The sequence below is a fragment of the Temnothorax longispinosus genome, chromosome 9, assembly GCF_030848805.1.
Source record: "Temnothorax longispinosus isolate EJ_2023e chromosome 9, Tlon_JGU_v1, whole genome shotgun sequence".
NCBI classification, from domain to species: Eukaryota; Metazoa; Arthropoda; class Insecta; order Hymenoptera; family Formicidae; genus Temnothorax; species Temnothorax longispinosus.
Genome location: NC_092366.1, coordinates 6,344,984 through 6,372,409, shown reverse-complemented (window position 1 = coordinate 6,372,409; position 27,426 = coordinate 6,344,984). Strand labels below are relative to the sequence as shown.

Below are 27,426 nucleotides of genomic sequence, written 5' to 3'. Positions count from 1 at the left end.
TATTGCGATTGATTCTCCTGCTGAAAGATCTTTGCGAAACCGTTTCGAGAATTAAGCGAGCAGTTGCTTCTGTATTTGCGAAGAACATACGTTCCTTCTACATTTTGTAATGTTTACACGATTTAAAAATATTGCTGATACGATCGCGCTCGAGAACTATGCGTGCAGGAGCATAAAATAAGGATAACGATGATCAAACTCCGATTAATTCAGTTAGTGATTAACTTACCAAGTAATACCTGTGTTATTTTAACAGAGAATTATCAATTTTTTGTTTTTGATATACTAAAAAGGAGTTAGATCAGGAAGGATAAATAAGAAATTTTGTTTTAAGCGATTCTATCGGTAGAATTAATTGCTGATTAAGTGATTACATTAATCAGAGTTTAGTCGCCACTTCAGTGATTATCAAACGGCAGAAATGCTCGAAGCAAAATTTTTAATTTAAAAAATCGCTGCGTTAACAAAACAAGTAGATTGCTTGACAAGTTAACCGCCGTTTAAGCTAATCGGAGTTTAATCGAGGTCGTTCGGTATATAACAGGTGAACCCTGGCCGCCGGCCTCGCAAATCGCAATGCCATCTGGTACCGTCACGTGCCACGGTCCATGGCGCAGCGGTCGCGCGAGCTGCCACGTAATGTTGTGCGTGCCGTTCGTTCGTTCGTTCGTGAATCGCTGCTATTAATTTACATCCTGTGAGTGCTGCGTGGAGGCGAACGGCAACGAGGGCGATGCGCGAGCCTGCGTCTATCCGTTTCTAAACTTTCGGCGATTCACGTTATCACGAACATATGATCCATGATCACGAAGATTACGCAGGTAGGGGCGTTCGAGGGTACCAGCCTCTGTCTTCTGCATTTTAACCTTTCACACGCTGACAATGCGCTTTGGCTCTCCTAAACGTCAACCCGATCTATATTATCTCTCCTCATAGATTATTAAGACGATAATCGCCCTGTCAACGAGGTCCCAGGCGCGGCTGGTCCTCTCGCACCGATCTGTCAAACTTTTGACAGTCTTTTAGAACCTCTTGCAGTATCTGTGATATCTTTAGCTGAGCCTGGGAGCTGTGCTACCTTAGACCTATAATTTGCCAGAATTATATATGTTCTTGTTGTTGCCTAGGGCAATCTCACAATTAACTGAATTCTTTTTGTGTTGTTTGTTGAACTACAGTAGCAATTAAAATGGAAGCTAAGCATTTGATTGTTACACCAGGTCGTTATTACGTACCCTGTATCTAGAATATTAACATTGGTGGACTTTCTCCAGATAACCTAGAGTTAGATGTTTGATATATGTAGAAATTTATGTCTTTAAAAGCATGTTATACTTTCCTAAATAAAAATAAATCTAATGTGTTTCGTTTCAGTGATTGTTAAAGTAACAAAATGTCACAGTCAAGCGGTTACCAGTATCCACTGTACGCAGAGTCCAACAATCCCTTGAAGAACGAACCACCTCCCATAGTAAATGGTCAAAATCCTGCATCTCAGCAGAATGGAATGCAGTCTTCTCAGTTCAATTTAACCGGCAAGTTTTTGCTAGAAGCGTACAGAGAATTTTTAATTCTAAAATAAACTATAACAATATAGATATATTTTATTCGTATAAAAGCAAAATTATAACATTTTGCTATTATACGAAGCTTCTTTATTAGGGCAATGACTCCTGAAGGCAGTGGCATTGCTCCTGCACATATATGATGTGGCAACACGTGTCACACGATAAGAATCAAATTAATATAATCAATCCTCTTATTCCTTTTTTACCCTTTCAATTTCTTACATTTCTAAAAATAAAACGAATAGTAGCTAACATAAGAAAATTATGTAAACTTTATATTTTGTGCTGTAAAAAGTGGATAATAAATTTGAAGAGAATTCTGTCGATGTTACGATCACATATTTTATTTTAAAGTGCTAGAAGTCTTTAAATGTGAATCAGTGAATCAAATTTCAAAATTATTGAAGATAATGTGATCTTGTCTAAAAAGTGTACTGTTATAATTGTAACGATTAAAATGTGTTTTTAGGCACGTCGTCGTCGCAGTCGTCGCGTGACCCGTCCAGGGAGACCTCCAGAGATCCGTCACCAACTCAATATCTTCACAACCAATATCGGCCTCAGTTGCCACGACCGCCAATGCCACCAATAAACGGACCTCAAAACTCCAATGTGTTACCTCCACCACCTAGAACGTCACAACCATATAGTCCTGCAAATCTATATAGTGCCCATAACCAGTATGTCGTTACTACTCGTCAGAACGTTGCAGTCAGTACACCTTCAACTGCTTTTGTGTCTCAACCTAGCCAAGAAATTCATCGACCCACGATTCCTTCGAATCAGATGCCTCCAGTAGCAAAAAATCTGACTCCAGTGTCCGCGCCATCAATGTTTGCGGATACTGTTAAACCAGAGCCAGCTAAAATGAACCAAAGTTATCAATGGGCGACTAATCCTCCACCTACCAACATTCCGCAGGGTACTATGGGCGTTCCTGGAATGTCCAGTAGCATCGATAAGACTAGTCAAGTCTCAACAGATCAAACTGCGGAAAGTCAGACGTCCTTTGCTAGAGTAAATAAGATCGTGACATACGATCAAGGGCATCCTACCCCTCCACCCGCATCCAACGCTAATCTACCTCCTTCGAACATTACTCAACATTTAAATCAAAACAGTTATGTACAGCAAGAACCAATGAGCTCCAGTACACAACCTCCAAGGACTCAGAACGTCCAAGCACAATCGACAATTAGTCCTTCCGAAAGCTTAAGTAGTTCGCAACTCAGATATGGAACTCAACAGAATATATCCAATGCATCGTCAATGCCAAATTCTAGCACACAGAATTTATTCTATAGTGCACAAGGCCATAATGTAGGTCCACGAAATCCTCAAGATTATAGCACTCAACCTTTGAAACCTCAAAATTTACTTACTGGTTATATGGATCCCACGGGACTGGGAAGTATTCCTCAAGGTCAGAATGTACATCAAAATTTAACTGGCCAGAGGAGATATCCGCAACAACAAGACACTGCCAATACCGCGATGCTACCGCCTTCAGGAGGTAATCAGTTACATGGTGTAAGATTACCTCCATCAGGAATACCTCCTCTTCCGGGACAGCAAACGGTAATGGACTCTAAGAATGTAACGTTTGTGTAATAGAGTTCAATTTTATTTAATTAATCTTTTATATTTTCTTCAAAAAGTGACGTGGCATTTTAATATTTCGATTTATGTTATTTTTAGTATGATCCTCGTTCGCAATATCCTGGCCCGATGACAAATGTTCCATTAGACTCGTCAAATAGAAGGTATCCTAATATGTACCCTGACCAATTAAATCAATTAAATAATCAGATGAGCAATTTGAACGTCACACAAACTGGCTACAACAAATTATGGGTATTTATTTTTATTGAAATAGTATTTATAATTATATATGCAATCTAAATATGTTACTTTCTTCAATATGTAAATTAATAACATTCTTTATAGGGGGTGGAGTCGATAGACCTCTTACAGTGCCGAAATATACTGCCGCCTGAAAAAGTCGAACCACCAAAGATCAAGTTACATCAGGAAATGTTAGATGTCGTAAATTGTAATCCTGAGTGAGTTTTTTTTTCTTACTCCTTTTTTTATTTAAGATGCGAAGATTACATCTATGTTACACGAGAATCGACGTATCCAAAATACCAACGCGAATCAAAGATTTGAACAATTTAGAGAACTCTTATTACTAAAACTATTTCATTACATAGAAGTGTCTCATGAAATATGTGGAATAATTACAGGATATTCAGGTGTACATTAACAAGAGTCCCAGAATCAAATTCGCTTCTGCAGAAATCAAGATTGCCATTCGGCGTATTAATACATCCTTTTAAGGATCTAAACGTGAGTGATATACACATAAATAAATTTTTATAATTTTTGATATGCAGACATAGAAGAACATGCTATTTTATTTTTTAAAATACCATCTGGAAATAAATTTTAATAAAATTTTTAATATTTGTCGTAACAGCATTTGGCAGTGATTCAGTGCAATACGATCGTGCGTTGTCGAGCTTGCCGAACATATATCAACCCGTTTGTATATTTCGTCGATTCGAGGAGATGGAAGTGCAACCTCTGTTTCAGATTGAACGAACGTAATGAACATGCTGAATTTTTTTCATATCTATTGCTTAATATTACATGACAAGAGTTTGATATATATATTTACGCTTTGTGTTACGCAGTTCCTGAAGAATTTCATTTCGATCCTGTGACGAAATCTTACGGCGATCCATCGCGACGGCCAGAAGTCAGAACCGGAACGATAGAGTTTATTGCACCAAGCGAATATATGGTTAATAATTTTTTCTAATTACTGCTTAATATATTGCGCTAAATAAGTAATCGATAAGCTATAAAATCAGGTGGTATAATCACCTATTAATAATTACAAATTATATGTTTGCGTAAAAATGAGATACTTGTTTGTAATATCCCAAGAGATTTAGTTTTGATAAATACTGAATTAATTATAGGTCCGTCCACCTCAGCCGGCTGTCTATCTCTTTGTCATGGATGTTTCTCGTCTTGCGGTGGAAAGCGGCTATCTGCAGATCGTTTGTAACATTATTACCGAAGATCTGTCGCGTCTCCCCGGCGACAGCCGCACTCAAATCGGTTTTCTCGCCGTTGATTCTGCTCTGCACTTCTTCAGCATGCCCGATAACGTCTCGCAGCCACACGAAATGATTATGCTGGATATCGACGACGTGTTTCTGCCGTGTCCAGAAAATCTAATTGTAAATCTAAAGGAACGTGAAGAGCTGATCCGCGACCTCCTTGCTCAGCTTCCCGTCAAGTTTTGCGGCACCCATGATACTAACAGCGCCCTTGGTGCCGGTCTTCAAGCTGCCCTCAAACTCCTTTCCGCTACCGGAGGGCGTGTCACTGTTTTTCAAACGTGTCTGCCTAATATCGGTCCAGGGGCACTGCAGCCGAGAGAAGATCCTAATACCAGAGTGAATAAAGATGTGCCACATCTCAATCCTGCAACGGACTTCTATAAAAGAATTGCTCTGGATTGCAGTGGACAACAAATCGCGATTGATCTGTTCTTATTGAACAGTCAATACAGCGATCTGGCAACTTTATGTAAGTGATTCTATCTTGATTGAATATAGTTGTTAAAAAAATGATAATTTTGTGCTAAAACTGTAATTTTGCAAAAGATTAATTTTTATGATTCATAATTTTTTTTATATACGTGGTTATATACAGTCTTTTTTCCAAAATATTGATAAACACTCTTGTAACGTTCAATCTTTTATTTATTTCGCAGCATGCGTGTCAAAATTTACGGGTGGCTGCATTTACCATCTGCCACTGTTTCGAGCATCCAAGTTACAGAATATTGAAACTTTGGAAAGATTACTACATCGTTATTTATCGAGAAAGATTGGTTTTGAGGCGGTGATGCGACTTCGCTGTACCCGCGGTCTCAGCATTCACGCTTTCCATGGCAGCTTCTTCGTTCGATCGACCGATCTGCTCTGCTTGCCAAATATTAATCCGGACGCTGGTTTCGGCATGCAGATCTCCATCGACGAAAATCTGTCCGATACACAGACCGTATGCTTCCAAGCATCTCTTCTGTACACTTCGAGCAAAGGTAATTATTTCTGTCTTTTTTAGAGTTTCTTCACGTATTTGCTATAATTTCTATTTAAAGGTGAGCGAAGAATCAGAGTACACACTCTATGCCTGCCAGTCGTGGCAAGTCTAACGGATGTTATGCATTCTGCAGATCAACAATGCATAGTCGGCTTATTATCAAAAATGGGTAAGTTAAACTTGCGGACTATAAATCCTTATGTACCGCAACGTAAAAGTTTAAACAATTAATTATTTGCGTTAATCATAATTAAATGAAATAAAGAGGCATTTATTTAAATATCTTCAGCTGTCGATCGATCACTTCAATCATCTTTGTCGGACGCCAGAGATGCATTAATAAACGTCGCTATCGACATCCTATCCGCATACAAACTGGCGCAATCTTCCAGCGGCGGAGGACTTATTGCTCCAGAAAGTTTAAAACTGTTGCCGTTATACATTATCGCATTGTTGAAGAGCGTAAGTTATCAATTTTCAACTATCAAATTTACAAACATCTCACACTTAATTATATTGTGCATGCTGTCATTAATATTTTATATTGAACTTGCAGGTAGCGTTCAGATCTGGCACGAACACACGTTTGGATGATCGCATATTCGCTATGTTCCAACTGAAAACATTGCCGTTGGCGCAGCTGATGCAGGTGGTTTATCCCGATTTGTATCCTGTTCACGTGCTCGACGACAATAATGCGAAGGACATTGACGGCAAAGTGTGTCCACAGCCGCCTCGGCTTAATTTATCTGCCGAGAAACTCGACAGCCGAGGAGTCTTTCTTATGGATGCTGGCGACAGAATCTTCATTTATGTCGGCAAGAACGTCAATCCAGTTTTCTGTTCTAACGTGTTTGGCACTTCGGGGTTCGCGTCTATCCCAGAAGAAATGGTAAGAATATTATTTTTCTCGACTACGTATTCCTAGCCAAAAATCGGCATGCTTACATATTATAATGTTTAATCCACTGATAAGAATGTATAATCTTCTAATCTGTAAATTTGTTGTTGCAGTACGAATTACCAGAATTGGACACAGTAGAAAGCGAACGGTTACGAAACTTTGTGTTTAGCCTACAAGAGGAGAAACCATACTACGTATCTGTACAAGTTGTCAGGTAAGCGAATCGTTTCTGATTAATGAAAATAAATATGTACGTTGTCACAAGTTTCAATAGAATTCATAGAATCATCTCGCGGTGCGCGTATCTGATATCCTACAACGTGATTTATTTTACATGCGAGAAATTTATTTTTCAGGGACGATAGCCACTTTAGGACGTTGTTCATCGAGCGATTGATAGAAGATCGATTTGAATCTGCTCTTAGTTACTACGAATTCTTGCAGCATCTCAAGACACAGGTGAAGGAGTGACGAAGTTAAGGAATTCGTATGTGAGACCAACTCCTGCCCGGGAGGTGTTAATCATCGGTTTATGGAACTATTATAAAACAATCGCGCAGTTGAAAAATTGCGCAATCTGTTATAATTCATTAATCGATCATGGGTCATTCGGGATATTTTGGGACATGTCACGTGATTCAAGATCTACTACTTATATGCCATCTACTTATGCAGCAGTGACAGCCTTATCGAAAGACACTGACGCATTTAAACATGATAGATTGTAATTATTAATATTATTATTATTATTATTATTAATTATTTACCATCGGTAGCCTCAACATATGGACTTGCGTTCTCGTTGCGCGTATCCACTTGGGTTAAGCAATTTCTTTTCGTCCAGTAAATATCTAATTTTTTTACGATTTTGTGTTATACCTATGACAATTTTAATCTATGAGATTTATTTGTTCAGTAGGAAAATCTTGTTCACAATAGCGGTAATTCGTTAAATAGCATCAGCATGATGGCCACAGTCGTTTCCTCTATCCTACAATTGTTGGAATCGATCGTTTCATTTATTCTAAGATTTTCCTCTCTTAATCTAGTGGCACATATGAGTGGAAATGCCATTGCCCGTTGCCTTTCACTCGCTTTCTTATCTATTCATGATTACGTGGTAAATATAAGTAGTGAGAGAGCGACGCAAGAAGAGAGAGAAAATCTTAGTTTAGAGGAAAACAAATTTAAAATAGAGGAAATAGACTATTTTTGATGATGTTTGTATAGAGTATTTCTTTATTTTTTGTAACTACGTTTTCGTATTCCGCATTCTTTTAATCTCTGTATCGGAGTATCGGTATTGTCGCAATACGCAAGTGTTCTTACCTTAAAAAAGAAATACCATCTTCAAAAATATCCTGAAAAATATTAGTTACAAATAATTACATGCAATAGAAAGGAAATTAAATAAGTGCAATTTTGCATTTTCAGTATAAATAATAATAAATGAAGATGCTTGCAGATTGTGGGTGTCGCCAAACAAAGATGTTTCACGGTGATAAGCAATGCGCTCTTGTAATTTAATCACCTGCAGGCAATAAAATACAAACGGGAAGGGGGTAGTAGAAAAACTCGTGAAAAATTATATTATCAGTCGCTATGTCATTCCTTAAACGGTGACATGTTGTTAATTCACATTGTAAAATTGGACTTTGTGATGAGCGAAGTCGTAACGCCAATTTCTCGAACGGTCGACGAACATTGCAATTAAAATATTGTTGCAATTGAATTAACTAAATAACTAATTGTAAAAAAAAATATATAGGGGGAAAAGACGGAGAACGATTTCGCGCCAATGTAAAATACGAATCGATCGTCGGGGCGGGCAAAAACTCGCCTATAAAGAACTCTATAATAAAATAAATAATGATGAACAATAACACTGGCAAGTGTTATATAAGAAATAAACAAATGAATATTGTAAAATAATCGTACTACTCGTACTTTGTCATGCTGCCAAACGGGAGTCTCCGGCGTTATTCTTTTCTCACCATTTTACGATCCGCCGAAGGCAAAAAAACAGCGTGTGACGATTTAGTCTATTATTTAATAATTATATATATAAATACATATATATAATTATACGGGAAATAATTGTACATTCGTTGTTACATTCTTTAATGATCCTCTACCCGTGTATATCATTCGATTTTTATAAACTATCAACTGTATATTACAAGAATGCCTCCGATCTTTAGTCCGCTATCCACTTAACTTCGGATTAACAAAGTCGAAGAGAGTTTCCCCAAAACTTTTATCCTAAAACAAGATCGTTGTTTCATTTTGATCTTATATATGTATAGGGATATCCATGTATATATACAGAAAGTATTAGGTATTATAATAGATGCAAATCTGTGTCGTAGATAACATGGATGTATCGTAACTACCCCTACTCTAGTTCGGCGATATCGGCGTCGGCGTCGGCGTTGTCGTCGTCATCGTCGACGTCGACGTCGACGTTGGAGGCGACGGCGTCGGCGCCGGGCGTTCGGCGCTCCGGAGGCGTCGGCCGCTTGACTGCGTTATCAGTAGTGGTGCCGTCGTCCGCGCGAGCAGGTGAAGGCCTTCGTCACAATAGCTGCTCGACGACCTGGTAAGCCTTGTTTTGACTGGATCCCCTCCCCTTTTTTTTTTTTTTTTGCGAGCCCCGCATCGACCGGGCGGACGACGCGAGATCCGCACCGCGATTTTTTCATCCCTTCTCCGTGGCATCCTCCGCGGGTGGCGGCAGCCTCTCGTTGTGACGGTCGATCGTGGGCTGATAAAACGTAGAATGGAATTTTCGCCGAGATTCAAATAGAACGCCAGTGGAAGGGGAAAGCGGAAAGCAGCGGAAAGGGAGGAAGAATAGGATTTCGGGGGGGAAGGAGCGTGACGTCTTATGTTTAATAAATTTATATTTCGGGAAACGACGCTCGTATTTCCCGATTTAACGATGCATCTTGCCGATAATCAACGGAGACGTGACTCGATTTATCAGCTGAAATATATCCGAGTTATGTGTCTGCAGATGTACGATCCCGTCTAAGTACATAGCCAGACGCAAATTAATTCGGCGAAAGATGGAGGCAATTATCGCGCACGCGAGGGTGTCCAAATAATCAGAGAGATGCGGAATATTCGAAAATTATTAAATAGCTCAAATATTATTTGCCTACGTCGAATTTACATGCCCCTTTTCAAATTCTTTTCTGCATTTGAATGATTTTGCCGGTCGACGAATTGAAATTTACATCTCTTTTCAAAAAAGGAAACTATTATAATTGCAAATGACATTTGTCGAGGAAAATTCTATACCACGCTTCAGATATTCTGCAGGGTTGAAACTTTGTAAACAAATACGGGATGTGGTTCGCGAGCGTTGGCGGAAGGTTAATTGGTCAGCTCCGGTTAGGACTATGTTTAGCGACAATCCTCTAGGAGATGGTGCTCTTCTATTTTTATCGCCCTGTCGTTTCCTTCCGCGGATATTATTCTCCTCTATTTTAGGTAAAAACGATATGACATCCCCACGGTCGTTTTCGGTTCGATTAGCACCCCTCTGCGCAACCCTCGGTTTCGCTAAGTATCTCTCGTGGGGTACCGAGAGATCCTTTCCAAAACCTTCGGCAATTAATTCCGTCGACTCGCGCGCGCGGTCCAGGGCGTCCGGAATAACAGATGGTTTCTCTCTCTTTCTCTTTCGGCAAGCCGTTTCGCACGGTTGACCTAATGACGACGCGATAATTGCACTCGACATACTCGGCGGCGTGAAGCATGTTTGCCGTGTCCATCGAGTGCCCGGGACGGCAAACATTTGCCGAACGTACGGCAACGGTCCTCCCGCTTTCACGTCGTTCTCCCTGGAGATCCAAATATTGCATCTACAAAATAAAATCGCGCCTGAATTACGCGCGTCAACATCATCTTCACAAACCGGCACCCTTCACCCTCGCGACGTACAATATGCGTTCAACCTTTCCGGTGGACGTGGGGTGGGAATCCATTTCGCACGCTGCGATCTCTCCCTCTTTCTCTCCCGTCCTTGCCCGGTTAATGGTTGTCTCGGCGCGTCGGATTCCTGTAATTATTAACGATCTCTATTAATTAGGGTAAGGCGGGGCTGTTTGAGTCGGTTAAAGAAAAAAATCGGATGAAACATGTTCAAGAGATAGGGAGGAGCTTTTTTTTAGTCACGGGACTTTTTAGCTTTTTGGCTTTTTGTCTTGAAAATTTGGTATCCGATTTTCTTCCCTTTAACCGACTCAAACAGCCCCTCCTCACCCTGTCGAGGATATTTCTGGATTCAATCAACTCGGTCTCGCGACTCGAGACGCCGCGTCGCGGCCCTCGATTTCGAGACGCGCGCCCGCGTGCTCTCATTTGCTGGGGCACACTGTTGCTTCGTGCTCTTATCTCGCGACTGAATTCTATTCTCGAGCGTTTCGACGGGTTTCCGACGCGACTCTCCTCGAGGTATTGAGAGCAGCCCGCCCCTGGAAAAAACAATAGCGGCCGCCGCGGGCGGCGGGTTGTTCCGCGTTCCGCCACGTGTTGGGGCGGGTCAAAAGTTCACCGCCGAGCTCCGAGCTTTCGCGACAGCGTCTCCTACGCGCGCATCTACGCGCGCATCTGCTCGACGTATTACGTCTCAAAACGTATGTAAACACATAAATTTTCGGTCCGTCCGTCGACGAGCTAGCAGCCTCTCGCGAACGCGTGGGTCGAAGAAAAGAGGGTGAGAGAGAGAGAGAGAGAGGAGAGGAGAGAGAGAGATCGATACGCATCGAGCGAAACGCTCCGTGCGTAAAAAGCGCGCGCGGGCACGCGCGGCCCGAATTCGACGGCAGGAGAACGCCCGATCGATTCCGGGCGATTCGTCTCGTTTCTCGCTCGCGCGAAAGTCGCCGGAGCTCTCTCAGCCACCCCGCCGTTAGCGACGGGGGTGGTGGGTGGTGGTACACGTCGCGTCCCCATCGCCCCCTCCTCCCCCTGAAACCCTCGTCGCTCACTCTCTGTCTCTTCGCGCGCGCGACGGTGCGCGAGGAGGATCTATATAGCGACCCCCGACCACGTCCCGCGACGTACGCGATGGAATTCAACCCCCACGGTGAAATCCGCGTTTCCGTTTTCCTTTTGCAGAGGGTCCTCACCCCCGGCGTAAAATGGGAACGTAAGAGGGCGGCATAACAGGGCCTTGAACACCTCCACCCTCAAGCCCGCCAACTTCGCAACATATTCACCCTCCCCCGCCGCCCACACCGCGGCTTAGCGAGCAACGACCAATGAGCACGCTCGGGACAAGTACAAACTGACTGAGCAGTGGGGGAGGAGGAGGAGAAGGGTATCGCGATCGAGATCGTGATAGATCGATCTATGTCGCTTGGGCGATCGATGTAATGAATGGAGTCGCAGGCGCGCTTGGGCGCCGCCTAACCGTCGCGATTCACGGATCGATGTAACGCTCCGCTGCGTTCCGCAGGCGAAGACAATCGTAGTTGTTTAGGTAGTCACCGAATTAAGACATAAGTAGATACATAGATATATGTACATGTAAGAGCATATATATATATATACACAGATTATATATACATTTAAAAGTATTGATCAAAAAAAGAAAGAATCACAATCTCTATATCATTTGTTGAGCGTCGATCATTGTATATTATATATATTGACCTACTGATCGCCGGATCGATCAAGTATATATATATATCGAAGTAACACGAGTACCTTGAGCGGGCAATAACCGAAGGATCGGAGAACGCAAGTGGGATCAAAAAGATTCGACGATTATACCCTATATTGAACTCGAGATAGACGCCGGAAGTCCGGAGAGATTCGAGAGATCTCGGGAGATTTAATGTCCTAACGATATTGGAAAGTCCACGCGAGTCCGAGGGAGGCTGCACGAGATCCCACACACGTACCTACGACGACGAGGCGGTAATCGGGTGAGCTTTGTAATCCCAAACGTCCGAGAGAAGAAAGATTTTATGAATTTAAGGATAGATTCTCTACAGGGAATGAAATAAATTTGAAGAGAGAAAAAAAAATATATATATATATTATATATGTAGTAGTGTTCTTAAGAAGAATTCAAGTTTCTAAGGAGACCAGTTGGCGATATCGAGCGATATAAACGTTGCGAGAAAGATATTTCGAAGGTGGAATGACGTCTCAGCTTTGGAAACCAAAGGATCCCGCGATGGTCGTCGCCTAAAAACGCCGTTGCGCGAGCTCGCGAAATCCCGCAAGGATGAATCTCGAGGTGGAGTTGATCGCGGGGGTCATCAAAGGCGGCCCGCCCCCCGCTCATCTGCCGGCGCCGAGGCTCATCAAGATATTCATCGCCGGCGAGAGGGACGGTAAGTCTGGATTGCGTCTCGGGATTTCCGCGAATCTCGTGGGACGGGAAGCTTTAGCTTCGATGAACGGGATAAACGCGCGTCTTGCTGAACGTTCGCAATTCTCTTCGGGCTCGATAGGATCTATAGCGGATTGCCCGTGTATATCTCGTTATATTCCGTATAATAAGCGGAATTCAATCTCGGTAACGTCACGCGCACGTGAGGCAACACGTAGGCGTAGAGAAATTGCGAATAGAGTAGAGAGAGTAGAGAGAGAGAGAGAGAGTTTCTATTAACGCGGAATTAAATTCGGCAATTTTGCCGGCTAGACTTCCCGGAGGAGCGCAAACAGCTGCTGGAGGTGGTCGGGCCGGAGTTGCAATCAATTTACGACGATATGGGAATCGAGGTCAGTGCAAAGCAATTTACATTTACTTTGACGTTCAAATCCGCTCGGCCAATATCATCAAGCTCGCGGGATTATGCTGCTTCGCCCTGCCGCAGGTGCTCCTGGTGGACATGCAGTACGGGTCCGGCGACGACCCGGACGTCGATCCGCACCTGGCGGAATACTTCCTGGAGGAGATAAGCGCGTCCCACCGACATTCCAGGGGATGCTTCCTCCTGGTAAGGAAACTACGCTACGACGTTACGGCGTTATATATCGATCGGCGTTACATTTATCTTTCATTGCCGCGTGGAATTAAGAATTATGTATATGCGACGGTCTGGCATGCGTGTCTCGCTAAAGTATTCCACCGGGGGTGCTCTGACTACCAACGATTATGCCTTATACCGCCCCGCATCGCGCTCTCGACGCGCTCGCGTAGCTTCATTTCGCGCCACGTATTTCTCTCGCGTATTTCATTCTCAGTCGCGTCGAGCATCGCTCTCTTTTCTTACCCTTCTTCTACACACTTCCGGTACACGCTCGAGATGCAGAGAAGTGACTCGTTTCTCCATTTGTTATCCTTTTCAGCTGTTGACGGGAACAAATTATACCGTAGGGTGGGTACCAACGGAATTGAAAGAGGCTACCTACCGAACGCTTCTCGCGCACTGCGCTCTTCTTAAAGATCATTACGAGCACAATGGGCACTCTTATGTTTTGAATGCAAATAGGTAACGCTGATATGTTTAGAAATCTATCCTCCTATACTTTCCCCCCTTTCCTCACCGTATCACCGTTTTTCTTGAGTCATCATAAGTTGCGTGTGTGAACAGCGTGCAGACCGCTCAGCGGGAATGGCAAATTGATCAAGAGCTGAATCTGCGCCAGCTGCTGAGGACCGCCGCGGAACGCGCGATCGCGGAGCAGCCGGAGAACCAGGATTTGAAATACGTCCTGAAGAGTACGGCGGAACGACAGTTGGACTACGGCCTAAGTGAGTATAGCGGAGTTATTTGCCGATAATCTCTGCGAGATATTAGAATTGTCCGCCAACGAAGCGATTCTAAGCCGCTGATATTCCGGCATATTATTCCGTGTATATATATAATATATTGTGGACACGTCATATTTTTGAAAGATCGTAAATAAATAACCGAACACGCCGATCGGGATCGACCGCCACTCTGACGCCTGTCAATATTTGATCAACTCTCGTGCGACGGCACGCCAGTGGCATGTCATATTTCACGAATGAAATTGTGGACTTATCGAGCTTTCTCCTCCAAAAATAGAAGATCCTGACCTTCTAGGTCAAGTATCGTGTGCCGTTTAAATTATTCTCCGTCAAACGTTCGCGACGACTGTTCGCGAAGGAGAGCTCGCACACCCATTGCGTTTCACGTTATAAGAGGCTTTTACGTGGAAGCTTGGAAATTGAAGCCGCTTTGTGCCACGTCTAATGTCGCAGTAATTCGTTTTCCAGCCAGAAAATTTAATTGGTGCTCGAGCTATTTTTAGTCGTCCCGCTGATTAATAATTTATTACCAATCTTTCAACATATAGCGATCAAAATTTCGATACGAGAAATTATTTTATCTCTGAATTCCCTTAGATGCAATAAAAGGATTTTAAAATGGGCTTTAAAGACGTATTTATATTTATTGCTAGCCAAATATATAAATATACATGTGGATATATAGATTATAGATATAAGTGCAGTGCGGCATGTACAGAAGAGCGCTAATAATTCATCGGTATAATCGTTGGAACGCTCTTATCAGATCTAGATCAGCAGGGCTTGGGAATAATGGCCGTGATTCGCGAGTGGACGAACGACGATGCATCAAGGTGTACGGCGGCCGAGGGGCTCAAGTCCCGTATCCAGGCTACCTTACCCCATGAAAATGTTCTGAGTTTTTACGTGGAGCACCGTAACGGCGGTATCGATGCCGACTATGACGCTCACGACGAATATCTTGGAAAGTTTCGGGACTTGATATTGGACAGGGTTCAGCAATTGGTGAACGCGTCCGTCGAGGCTGATCCGGAAATTAAAAGTCGCAAGAAAATGGTTCAGGAGGTCTACGCTGAGAGTATGGCGCATTTCGCTCTTCTTCGAGAATTACCGTTGGCCGACGAGGCCGACGAGGCCGTGGAGCGAGTTAAACAACTTATCCTTGCAGGTTTCTTGCATTCTTTACATATACAGGATGGTACAACAGCGTAGGAATATGTTATACAATTGAATCGTGTGTAAATCTTCAGGCAAGGAGCAGAAGCACGGGCCGATTCTAATCTATGGACCCAAATCCTCTGGAAAATCCTCTATCCTTGCGCGCGTCTACCGAGATTCGCCCGACTGGCTTTCGACGCCGACGCTTCGTGTCGTCCGACTGTGCACTTCGACACCTCGATCCGCCTATAGCCTGGAGCTCCTCCGCATCCTCTGCCAGCACGTCGGCTTTCTTTGCGGCGATAACGACGGTAATCTACCACGAGATGCCTCCTTCGACCCACTCTACCTCAACAATTGGTTCAGTCTCATTATACGCCGCTTAGAGGAACATCCCCTTCCGGACCAATTAATTATTCTTCTCGACGATCTTCATCGTTTTCATCCGCTCGAGTGTGATATCGTCGCCGCCCTGTCTTGGCTACCGTTCACTCTTCCTCCTGGTGTTCACTTTGTCGTCACTTCCGCGTTCCCGCCCGAGAAAATGCGCCTCACGCCAATTCAAAAGGAACATCTACGTAGCCCCGACATTCTCGTTGATCTCTCTGGACGTGTGTGCGCGACGTCAGGCGTCGACGTGGTTTTTGAGCGTTTGGAGGAGCTCGTCGGACTCGATGCGGCTAATCGGATTGCCTCGATTCTCGCTTGCACCGAGTACGGCTTGTCGGAGACAGAAATACTCGAATTAATTATGCCTACCGGAGGAGAGGGACCTTTGCTCTTGAAGGAGAGTCAATTTAACTTTGCGACCTGGTGCTTGGTCAGGAGGACGCTTGCACCGTGGCTCAAAGTAAGTAGATTATAGGATCGATATGGATATAGTCGCTTTAACACCACATTTATCCTACATTTTTTCGTATTATTAAATTATTATTTTACAAAATATTATTTCAGGTACGAGTGATGAGCGGTCGATTAATGTTTTCCTGGCGCGGCCAATGTCGCGAAGTCGCACTCAGAAAGTATCTCTCCAATCAGGACGTTTCTCGCGGTTACCACGCGGAGTTGGCCGGACTCTTCTTCTCCGAAGACGCCGACGATAATTCCGACAAATCACCGGAGAATCCAGCTTCTTCGCCTCCCATCAAGGAAACGCCGTTTCAAACACAAACGCCGCAAACGCAGGATATCACGTACACACTTCGACACGTCGAAGAAGCGTGGTTACATCTTTTGCGCGCTTCCGACGTTGACAAGCTGAAGAAACTCGCTGTCTGTGCGTTCGACTTTCTTCTTGCGAGTGCCCAGACGATCTCCGTGAGCTATCTACGATGCGTCCTCGAACATGCCAGACGATATCTCCTCGAGCGCGACTTGGAGCTCGTGTATTATGCCGTGAGAAAATCCAGCGATGTCCTTACCAGAGATCCTCTTCAGCTCGCTGCGCAGCTCATCTGCTGGTTAAGGCCGGTCGCCGAGGACGGCGGTGACCTCGTAAGTTACTTTTTTATTTTTTTTTACTTTAATAAGGAGATTATTGGAGACTATTAATAAATTGGAAAGGCTTACTCGGTCTCTCTTTATCAAGGTCAGTAGAATGGTCATGGCCGCTATGGCTTGGTGCGACGGTTACACCGCGCCTTTGCTCGTGCCCTTGAACGGATGGCTACAACCGCCTCTGCCACTGCAGATCCGGGCGATTACATGTCCTCAGGGAGTTAAATTGATCGAAGCGGCACCGTCTGGTCAGCACGTGGTCGTCGTGCCACCGCTGGGGGATGCTCAGCTATGGCACGTGATGTCTGGTCAGCTTGTTCATACATTCAAAGGTAAAGAGAAAAATATAGTTATAATCAAATTGCATTGTAACAATATTATTTCCTTCTCTATTCCGGATTTCCCGAGTATGTTTTCATTAATGATCATAAATAATTGTTTTCTCGTACCAGGACACTCCAGTCCAATCTCGTGTTTAGCCGTCACCCATCAATCGCAGTATCTTCTGACCGGCTCCGAGGACACCTCCATTATCGTCTGGGACATGAAGGATCTCGTTATGAAACGCCGAATTTGCGAGCATATCGCACCGATCCTCACTTTAACTACGGCGCTAAACAACTCCGTTATCGTGAGCGGTGGTGAAGATTCCAGAATTATCGCTACGAGCCTGCTCACTGGCGAAGTTCTGATGAAGGTTGACCATCATCGAGGTCCCGTCACCACTATTCGAGTCGATTCCGCTGGAGAAGTCTTGGTTTCTGGTTCAGTCGACGGGACTGTGTGTCTTTGGTCTTTGGAAAGCTTTAGTCTTCTCAACAGTATTGCTCTACCTTCTCCGGTAGTCATGCTGGATGTGTCTGCAGATTCAGTCTTTCTTCTAGCCGCTTGCGAAGATCAGAAGCTCTATCTAAGATCCTTGGCAACAGGCACGGAGATCCACACGCTTAGGGGGCATCAAGGACCAGTTAAGAGTCTCTGTCTGGCGAAAGATTGTAGAAGAGCTATCGCTGGCGGTGTCGAAGGCAGAGTATCCGTATTTGATATGCATAGTGGAAAATTGATCAGGACTCTGCCCGCTAATCCATCGGCAAACGTTACTTCGGTTAAGGTAATTAAACGCAAAATTGAGGTATTTTCAACATTAATTTTTTCTCTTTAATATTTATCTTAAAATTTCAATACGTTTTTCTTGTTATCTCTATTTAAATCACGCTATTTCTATTTTTATTTTTTGCAGGTGACTGAGAAAGATGATTTTCTGATAACTGGCGGAGGAGGTCGCGTGACGTACTGGAGCTTTCGCGGTGAAGAACCACCGCCGAAACCGCAGAAACCCGGGAAACAGGATACTCTGCAACCCCATACCGCACCGATATCCTGCTTGGATATCTCCAGGGATGGCGCTATGGCGGTCACCGGTGGTGTCGATTCTTTAGTCAATTTATGGCAGCTCAACACTCACGAATTGTTATCCACTCTGGAAGGGCATATCGCCAGCATTACTTGCATTGCATTTTCCGCGTCAGGACTTTTTGTCGCATCTGGTACAGGATTTTATAAAATATTCTGTTTTTCTGCGAATCGACCTATTCGCTGTTAACGTATTTGGATTAAGTGCGTAAATTCCTTAGGATCCGAGGACAAGACAGTACGCGTGTGGGGTTTAACTCTGGGACTTGTCGTGGCTACATTCAGGCACCAGGCGCCGGTAACTGCTGTTACCGCTATGCTGGATGGTAGAAGAGTGGTCAGTTCAGACCGTGCTGGCTCTATCAGGGTCTGGGCAGCAGACAGTGGTACGCTAATTCAGTCTGTTTGCGGACCTGGACGATGTTTCGCCGTTGCGTCCGACATGAGGTGAGGAAACAAGATTTGTAGCAAATTGTACGAACTATTCTGTACCAAATATTCTTTATCGGGCTCTCCCATTCACTTTTCGCACTTCAGATACGCGGTATGCGGATCTGGCGATAACCAGGTGCGCATAATCAGTCTGGGCGCCGGGCCCGAAGAGAAGCATCAGGTGTCACACTCGCAGGACATCACATGTCTGGTAGCAACGCCGGATTCCCAGTACCTGATCACCGGCTCCCGCGATATGAGCCTGAAAGTATGGCAACTGGCCGGCGGTAAACTCTCCCAAGTATTGGTCGGTCACACCGACCATGTTACTTGCGTAGCAGTCGCAGTGGTCGACAAGTCTGTAGTGGTTTCCGGATCCAGGGACGCCAATTTGATCGTCTGGGATATCAACACCGGTGCCGACTTGCATACTCTCGTGGGCCATCTGGGCTACGTGACCTGCGTGCGTCTCTCCGGCGACGGAACTCTGGCTGCTTCCGGAAGCGAGGACAAGAGCCTAATCGTCTGGGATACCAAAAAGGGCACTCCGCTCAGTTCCATCATGCTACACGTACCGGTTTTAGGAGTTGAAATGTCTACCGATTGCTCCAGGATGGCAGTACATTTATTGGAGCACAAGTGTATGCCTATTCTATGCCTGCATAATACTCCCGCGCAATACGTCAAATTGCCGTCATACGTGGCGCCGCGAGACCTGAGACCGCCAGGACCAAAGCGACCCGCCAAGAGATTGTTGAAGAAAGAGGTGTCTTTAGATACTTATACCTGGCAGCGAAAATACGGGCATCTTACATCAGGTTATCCTTTTTTATATAATTCTAATTATTGGAAATCGTAATCGATCTTTTAAGCATGTTTTTGTAAGATATAAATAAGAATTTAGCTTAACATTCCTTGCATTTATCTTCAGGTATCGTAGTCTCAACTATCGAGGAACGATTGAAACGTCGTTTTAGCGTGAGCGCGTCGATGGAAGAGATCAGTCAAGCAGGTTTAGCCGGTTCTCAACCTGGCCTAGGTCCTGAGCAGGCCGCTTTAGCACAATCTCAACATTTTGATCAATTGGAGGCACTTTGGAACAAACAATCGCCGCCGCCAAGACCACGTGGCCTAGTCCGGACGTTAACGAAACAAAGCTCGCTTCAGGCTACCCGAATATCCGACTCTGAAGAAGAAGGTAAAGCGCATACGATATTATCTTTTATTATCTAGTTTGCTCAAGCAAATGTATTTTTCATTTTATTTTTTATTTATTTTTCATAATAAAGCGTACAAGGCAAAGTTAAGAACAGTGGGATATTATATTGCAGATATACCGGATTAAATGGCAGAATATTTTCTATCGGCAACTTTCGATTGATTGTCGAATATATTTAAGTTACAAAATGTCCTTCCGTGTCATTCGATGCAATAAATAAAGATATACCAGAGATAATAGACTAGAAGAAAATGCATAATTTGTTTCATTATTTTTGCAGTTCCATAGTTTACCTATATAATACCTATATACTTTATTTCATTATATTATTTACTGTCCGCGCGCGTGTTATTAAAATTTACAATATTTTATACAATATCAATATCAGTTATGTAAAGCTATACATAAACAATAATTATTTATTCGGTCCGCTTTTTAATTACGTGGGTGCAGTTTGGTAATATTTCATAACAATTTTCCACGCTTTCGGTGCCATGAAACCTTCGGGAGGATCTTCGCCATTTTTTGCCAAATCTAACATAGACATAATATTTTTATAAATCTTGTAGAAATACAAAAGATAAATAATTTTATCCTATTATTCGAACTAACGGATAAGAAAAATGAAAACAGAATAGAAACTTACTGCGCATTTTGGTACCGGAAATGAAAATAAAATCTTGTTGTCGTTCGGCTTCGAAGAAAGACATTTTCTTCGCTTTCATGTCGTAAGCAGCTACTCTAAAAGGAATAATTTCGAGATCCTGCAAACCTGGCGCCAGTGAAAGGACGCGCGCGCCGTGAGTAGCATCGTAGAGATTGCCGTCTGTCGTGGCGGATTTATCAGGATGAGGGACGCCGGCAGGATCTCGTCCGACAATATAGAAATTTGCTCCTGCGATCATACGAGCTTTGGCATGCCATTGTACCTAAAGGATACAAATTTGCGGCTCAATATTTTTCAAGTTGGGTATTAATAATCTTTACATATTTCAGGTATTGCACGTAACGTGCATTGTTTAACAAAATGTTAGGAAGAAATGTACTTCTGTGGGGCCGGCGTAGCACATAGGGCTAGGGAAGATAGCGAGTATAGTATCCTCGTGCAAGACACCCTCCTCGAGGACAGCCTCGTGCTGCTGTATTCTGACCGATAGGGGAACGTCGTCATCTTTAGTCCACCCACCTAAGGGATGAAGAAGAAGAACTGGTTTCTCGTAGCCATACCCTTCGAGACGTTTCCTGGTATCCTGAGATACAACGAGATGTAGAAGTAACGAACGAGCATTTGCCGTTTTGCGCGGAAAATTTCGTACAGCGTCAGCACCGACCTGCATTAGCAACGCGTGTCCGTTGTGTATTGGATTTCGTAGTTGGAAAGCAAACACCGCGTCGGCGCCAATCTCCCGACACTTGATCCTGATCTCATTAGGCGTCAGTCTGTAATGGTCCAGCCCATCGTTCCACTTAATCCTTTCGAGCACTTCCAAATCCCCGCCGACCAACCAGTCACCAGAGTCTCGGATTAATTTGACGTAAGGATGCCCGGGATTATTTGTGCCGAACTGACGGCAGCAACGTTCTTCCTTGCGATGGAGATAAAATTCGGGATTGCGTAAAACGGCGAGATCTTTGTCCTGATATCTGAGGACGAGCGCAGCCGCGTCGAAACAGCGCTCTTTATCAGCGGTGCTCACGGCAAGAACAATGGGAATTGATTGGTTGATTGGGACACCGTTTTCATACAATAGGCAATTGAAATGCTGCACCTATTTAAAAAAAAAAAAGTATTTAATACATGGAATCGTTACTTATATATGTAATACTTTTTACATAAGTTTGTAAGCTATGCATAGAACAGGTTTAAACTTACTTGAAGATACTCGTTCTCCCTCATAAATCCTTTCAACGGCGCCGCCCATCCTTCAGCGAGAACTTGCAACCATTGCACATCTATCTTGCCAATTTCCAAAGTTGGAAGAGTTTTCATTTCTTTCCGGACATCGTCCAATCTATCCTCCTTCACGAATAATTCCAGAAAAGGTTGCTCAAGTTCGCATATCTTGGGTATAATTTTTTTGCGCTGAAGAAAGTTAATGACGACATCGGTGGATTGTTGAACAGTCGCGTTCTCCGTGTTGACGATGAGATCGGGCTCGGTAGGTACATCATAATTTTGATCGATACCGGTGAAACCCTTAATAATACCCTGACGTGCTTTCTTATAGAGCCCTTTGACGTCGCGGGCCTCGCAGACCTGGAGGGACGCGTCGACGAATATCTCGTAGAAGGGCAGATTGGCGTTTTCGTGAATTTCCCGTGCTATTTTCCGGTCCTCCGCGAACGGCGACACGAAGCTGCAGAGGGCAACAATGCCAGCATCCGCGAAGAGTCTCGCAACCTCGGCAACACGACGTACATTCTCCTCGCGATCTTCTTTGCTGAAGCCGAGATTACGGTTCAGACCAGTGCGCATGTTGTCACCGTCCAAGCTGTACGCGGGAATTCCCTGTTTCCAGAAATTATAATATCGAATAAATGCCGCGTGAATGTAGAGCAACACGAGTCGAGTGATCGTGTCGTAAATGTATATACCTGAGAGACGAGATATTCCTCAAGCTGAAAGGAGATGGAGGTCTTCCCGGCACCAGAAAGCCCCGTCATCCACAATGTACATCCGCGAAATCCTCGAACGGAGCCGATCGCTTGTCCCCGTTTCATTCTGGATACATGATGCGCTTGAGCCAACACATTGGTCGCTGTTCTCTGCATCTGCGATCGAAAATACGTCCCCCATCGTCATTATATATTCTTCGAATACTTTCTTCAATACACAGCAATTTTTTATCTCGATGTATATCACCTCTTTCGGGGAATCCGAAATCTCCAGAACCGGTCGTGCAAAAATTCCCATTTCTTAAAGATTTTCTCCGTCGTGCTTGTTACGAAATAACTTACAATGATAACATTTTCTTTTTTTCACTATTTTGCAGTATTATTTTTATACGAGTACATATATGTATATTGATCAAACGTAATGATCCTCGTATAAGTAGGTAAATTAACGGGAGACACGGTAGGTTTGAAACGCGCGACAGACGGCAGGAAACTGATCTCTCGTGTACGAAACGTAAGATGCTGCTGGAAAGCGAGAAAGTATATAAGAAGGAAAGTCACTTTCATCGGTATTCCGGAGGACAACAATTCCGGGACACGCTTAAGGTGCGTTCGGGAAGACGCTATTATAGTGCTATTTGCTTATTTTATCCTTGTTTTACACCTGATGAGCGATAAAGATAGAATGATGCAATAGCGCTAATAGCGCGCTTCCCGAACGCAGCCTTAACGGCGCGGCTGTGCGTCAACATTATACTCTTCGCTCGGTCCTCAGGTCAGGATTCCGCTAAATCTAACGGAACTGTACATCCTAAATCGTGACGACGTTTACCGAGATGAAGAAAAAAAAGAAACACTTGTTTTAAAACTTATTTCTTATCGCGAGAGCAAAAACAAATGAGAAAAGATAATAGATTTTCAAGTATATTTTATAAATAAATGTACAGCAAAAAAAAAGAGCGCGTATAAAGTATAAAAAGTATAAAGGAGAAAAATAAACAAAAAAGATGACGTGGCATTTTTTACACGAGACACTGGCTGTGGCCCACTTGGCGCTACAAATGCTTCGAAGCATTTTTGTAGCGTCAAGTGGACCGCGCAGCCACTGTCTTTGACAACAAATCGAATTTTCAAAATAGGCCCGGTGTATATACAATTTAATATTCCATTTCTATAGTTAACACAACTACCTTCAATTGTATTAATTGAGCAATTTCGTGTTACTTTCAATAAATATGGCACTTCGATGCAAAATTGAATTTGAAATGGCTGTTGAATCAGCAAAATTTTTATTTACATTTGTGCCGTACATTAATTGATTGATTGATTTTACAACGGGCGAGAGATTCCGGACTTCTTTTTTTCTTTCTACTTTCTCTCCGCGGTAACTTTCCAATTTATTGCCGGTCAACATCAAATGGGAAATGCTCAGTACATATACGTATACGCAAGTCATGTTGCGTTGCGCGCATGGAAGTGGCGATAAACGCGGTCTCTCGCGCATGTGCGCCGCGCACAATGACAGTCGAGTGCCTGGCGCGGATGCTTAAGGGTCCCCCTTCCTTTAAAATTCCTTCGATCACAGTTTTAACGTACATACACTTCGATCGTCCTTCGACGGCTTTTCGTCAATCGAAATTTCCGTTAGAAATTTCGTACAGAACAAATAAATCGATCGGGCGAGGAATAACCGTCTTCGGTGCTCGGCAAACGACGAAATTCGACTGTAAAACTTGAAAACTTCTCGCAACGCGCCAACCGAGAAATTTCCCGCGCATGTGTGCATATGTGCACGTCCTTGCCCAAAAGTTTTCTCGCGGGCCTCGAATTGAATTGTAGCGCTTTTCAAATCTACCGCGTGCAAGTGAGTTGCGCAAAATCCGATTGTTCGATCTTTACGTGCTCTCTCGTCCGCGAGATTCCGATATCTCGGCGCCCGTAACGTCCTACACGTCGTTGCACTCCTGTTGCACCCGTAGCAGTCGCACATGTGACACGTTGTATTGCGTTGTATAATTTGTACTTACTACAGTTACTACTTATCAGCTGTGTCACGGTGCGATCAGTCTATTCTGTTACTTACAAGAGGGTTCATCGCTGAAATGGATTTTCTTTCGCTCGGCGCGATTATTATCGGTTGCTTCTCAGTGATACTGTTCGCGATGAGAAGATACTTTTCGCCTCGAGGGACGAAGTTGCCGAAGTTACCGGAGACCTGGTGGACGCCCGGCACTGAGAGCTCTGTCAACAATGATATCAGACCGTTCAAAGTTACCTTCACCGAAGAGGTATGCAAATTATAGACAAGTTTAGATTGTATTATCTTTAGTTTACGTCATGTACACAATTATGATTTTCAGTACTGATAGTGAATATCGGAACGCAGCCTGTTTGAAGAAACGGCACGTGCAAATTGAATACTTAACGGTCTAAAATATAAAATGCATCGTTTTGCAGGTCATAAAGGATTTGAAATATCGATTAAATCATACTAGACCTCTCACCCCGCCGTTAAAGGACGTTGCCTGGAATTACGGCACTAACACCGACGCCTTGCGTAAATTTCTAGATCACTGGTCGAACAATTATAATTTCGAGGAACGTGAGAGATATATAAATCAGTATTCACATTTTAAAACGAATATCCAAGGTGGGTTGTACGATCATCGATAGAAAAGTATATAGCGCGTATTCTTTCGGATTACCGAGCACTTACCGAACAGCTTGACCGCTTTGTGGTTCAATTTAAGAGCCGGCAAACTTTTTCTGTAAAAGGCCAGATAATAAATATTTTATTTTATTATGTAACCGCTTGTGTATATATGTAACAAAGATTTCAGAATATAATGCTGTTTATAACAAGGGACTTTCAGGATATAATTATATGTTATAATTTTTTTTATATTTTCTATCTATAATTTTATATATCTATTTAAATAAAATAGAATCGAATAGAATGCAGAGTCAAGTTCTCAGACAAATAAGTACGTGAATTTATTTCTGGTCAGAGAACGAAATTTAATTCTATTTATAACAACCGATAAGTGGTATCAATATCAAAGTTAATTAAGCGAGTGTTCTCATTGGATCATTTTATTTCTTAATATTGAATTATAGAGGCTATCATAAATATGTGTTCTATATTTATTGCAGGATTAGATATTCACTTCATCCATGTGAAACCAAGTACTACAGAGGGAAAACGCGTTTTGCCATTGTTAATTGTACATGGATGGCCCGGCTCCATAATGGAATTTTACAAGATCATTCCATTCCTGACTTCGCCAAAACCCGAGTACGATTTTATATTTGAGGTGGTAGCACCTTCGCTGCCTGGATTTGGTTTCTCCAGCGCAGCTACAATACCTGAGCTTTCGGCTCTTCACATGAGTGTGGTTTTGAAGAATCTCATGTTGAGGCTTGGCCACGATAAGTATTACGTGCAAGGCGGCGATTGGGGTGCCTCCGTCATTCACACTATGTCATGTTTATATCCGCAACAGTAAGTTTGTTCTCTAAAGTTTTATCAGTTAAACCTAATGTGGCGCTTAGCATTAAAGACACAAAACAATCGTATGTTGCATGTTATGCAAATTCGTAGCGTCTTGGGTATGCATTCCAACTTGTGCAAAGTACTCAATAAGTGGACTCTCCTGAAATCAGCATTGTCGTACCTTCCTTCTTTCTTGCCTTGGGCGAAAACTAAAAAAGCTCCTGGTTTCGGACTCCTGGCAGAGACTGGATATTATCATATCCAAGCTACAAAGCCAGATACAGTTGGTACGCGACATATTATATAATTATGCAAAAAGACTTAATTAGGCCCGTATTCTGAACGCACTTTTATCGATAAGATATGTGCGCATTTATCAATAAGAATGCGTTCAGAATACGGGCCTTAGCGCTTATAATCGATCGTTATAAATTTAATGTAAGAAGATTTTTGCGCACACTGAACGAGCGAAAATCCAATATCTTCAGAGCGTCGTGTGTTTCAGGGGTCGGTCTGAACGACTCACCTGCTGGTTTGGCAGCGTATATCATCGAGAAATTTTCAACCGGCACAAATCCGTCTTACAAAAAGAGGGCAGACGGTGGATTTCTGGAGAAGTTTACGTATGACGAGTTGATCGATAACCTGATGATCTATTGGGTATCGAATAGCATCACTACAGCCATGAGAATATACGCTGAACTGTATACTAAGTCGAACAGGTCCTTGTCGGCACTCCTAGAATCGTACGTAATTTGTCATCGCGAGTTGCTATTATTATTGCAGCGTAACAAGCCACAAATAACAAGCGTCATTTTCTTTGCAGAACGCCGATAAAGGTTCCCAGCGCTTGCGCGCAGTTTCCCCACGAAATCATGGAGCAAGATCCAAGTAAATTGAGAGAACGATTCGTGAATCTTTTGCGCGCCACCAAAATGCCTCGAGGTGGCCATTTCGCGGCATTCGAAGAACCCGAATTACTCGCAGACGACATATGGAACTCTGTCGACGAGATGGAGAAGTGGAACAAGAAGCACAGGGAAACAGTAATTTGCGAACAAGAAAGGAGCAAACTGTAATTCGTAAACTGAAAGAGCGTAAACGTGTGTGCCATTCAAGAACGAAATAAATTACGAGAAAATGTTTATTTTTAACTTTTATAAAGATTTTACAGTATGCTTAGCTTATATATAAGAGCAATATATATATATATTTTATATTTATTATTGTTGAAAGGGTGTGTTCTCGAAAGGGATTCTCAAC

At 43.2% G+C, this 27,426-nt stretch overlaps 4 protein-coding genes across 7 annotated transcripts; 3 read left to right on the top strand and 1 right to left on the bottom strand.

The window, feature by feature from the left end:
• Positions 1-131: 131 nt before the first annotated feature.
• Sec24ab (Protein transport protein Sec24AB) lies at positions 132-8,696 on the top strand. 2 transcript variants are annotated; one of them, XM_071789420.1, is made up of 15 exons: positions 132-821; positions 1,375-1,535; positions 2,038-3,146; positions 3,267-3,422; positions 3,516-3,631; positions 3,815-3,917; positions 4,048-4,174; positions 4,265-4,374; positions 4,556-5,171; positions 5,359-5,688; positions 5,749-5,859; positions 5,980-6,152; positions 6,247-6,582; positions 6,705-6,808; positions 6,951-8,696. In XM_071789420.1, exons 2-15 carry the CDS (start codon positions 1,394-1,396, stop codon positions 7,063-7,065), a joined length of 3,648 nt encoding a protein of 1,215 aa, XP_071645521.1. In that variant the 5' UTR covers positions 132-821; positions 1,375-1,393; the 3' UTR covers positions 7,066-8,696. The 2 variants fall into 2 exon arrangements, with proteins under 2 accessions (XP_071645521.1, XP_071645522.1); XM_071789421.1 differs by lacking the exon at positions 1,375-1,535.
• A 364-nt stretch (positions 8,697-9,060) lies between these two features.
• On the top strand, positions 9,061-20,306 carry LOC139819749 (protein qui-1). Of its 2 annotated transcripts, XM_071789419.1 has the most exons (17): positions 9,061-9,193; positions 11,722-12,533; positions 12,660-12,947; positions 13,259-13,338; positions 13,434-13,556; positions 13,909-14,051; positions 14,154-14,314; positions 15,102-15,503; positions 15,586-16,343; positions 16,448-16,987; positions 17,082-17,322; positions 17,443-18,101; positions 18,231-18,537; positions 18,625-18,850; positions 18,941-19,653; positions 19,767-20,033; positions 20,167-20,306. In XM_071789419.1, exons 3-17 carry the CDS (start codon positions 12,839-12,841, stop codon positions 20,178-20,180), a joined length of 4,743 nt encoding a protein of 1,580 aa, XP_071645520.1. In that variant the 5' UTR covers positions 9,061-9,193; positions 11,722-12,533; positions 12,660-12,838; the 3' UTR covers positions 20,181-20,306. The 2 variants fall into 2 exon arrangements, with proteins under 2 accessions (XP_071645520.1, XP_071645519.1); XM_071789418.1 differs by having other exon boundaries at positions 11,722-12,947.
• On the bottom strand, positions 20,085-24,889 carry LOC139819754 (bifunctional 3'-phosphoadenosine 5'-phosphosulfate synthase-like). 2 transcript variants are annotated; one of them, XM_071789429.1, is made up of 7 exons: positions 24,754-24,889; positions 22,650-22,826; positions 21,928-22,563; positions 21,386-21,823; positions 21,101-21,304; positions 20,701-20,983; positions 20,085-20,588 (listed from the first exon to the last, which is right to left on the bottom strand). In XM_071789429.1, exons 1-7 carry the CDS (start codon positions 24,763-24,765, stop codon positions 20,494-20,496), a joined length of 1,845 nt encoding a protein of 614 aa, XP_071645530.1. In that variant the 5' UTR covers positions 24,766-24,889; the 3' UTR covers positions 20,085-20,493. The 2 variants fall into 2 exon arrangements, with proteins under 2 accessions (XP_071645530.1, XP_071645529.1); XM_071789428.1 differs by lacking the exon at positions 24,754-24,889 and adding an exon at positions 22,918-23,719.
• LOC139819757 (juvenile hormone epoxide hydrolase 2-like) lies at positions 24,268-27,308 on the top strand. The gene is made up of 6 exons (XM_071789438.1): positions 24,268-24,958; positions 25,128-25,320; positions 25,824-26,172; positions 26,272-26,450; positions 26,669-26,909; positions 26,990-27,308. The coding sequence occupies exons 1-6, from the start codon at positions 24,773-24,775 to the stop codon at positions 27,240-27,242; spliced, it is 1,401 nt and encodes a 466-aa protein (XP_071645539.1). The 5' UTR covers positions 24,268-24,772; the 3' UTR covers positions 27,243-27,308.
• Positions 27,309-27,426: the final 118 nt, after the last annotated feature.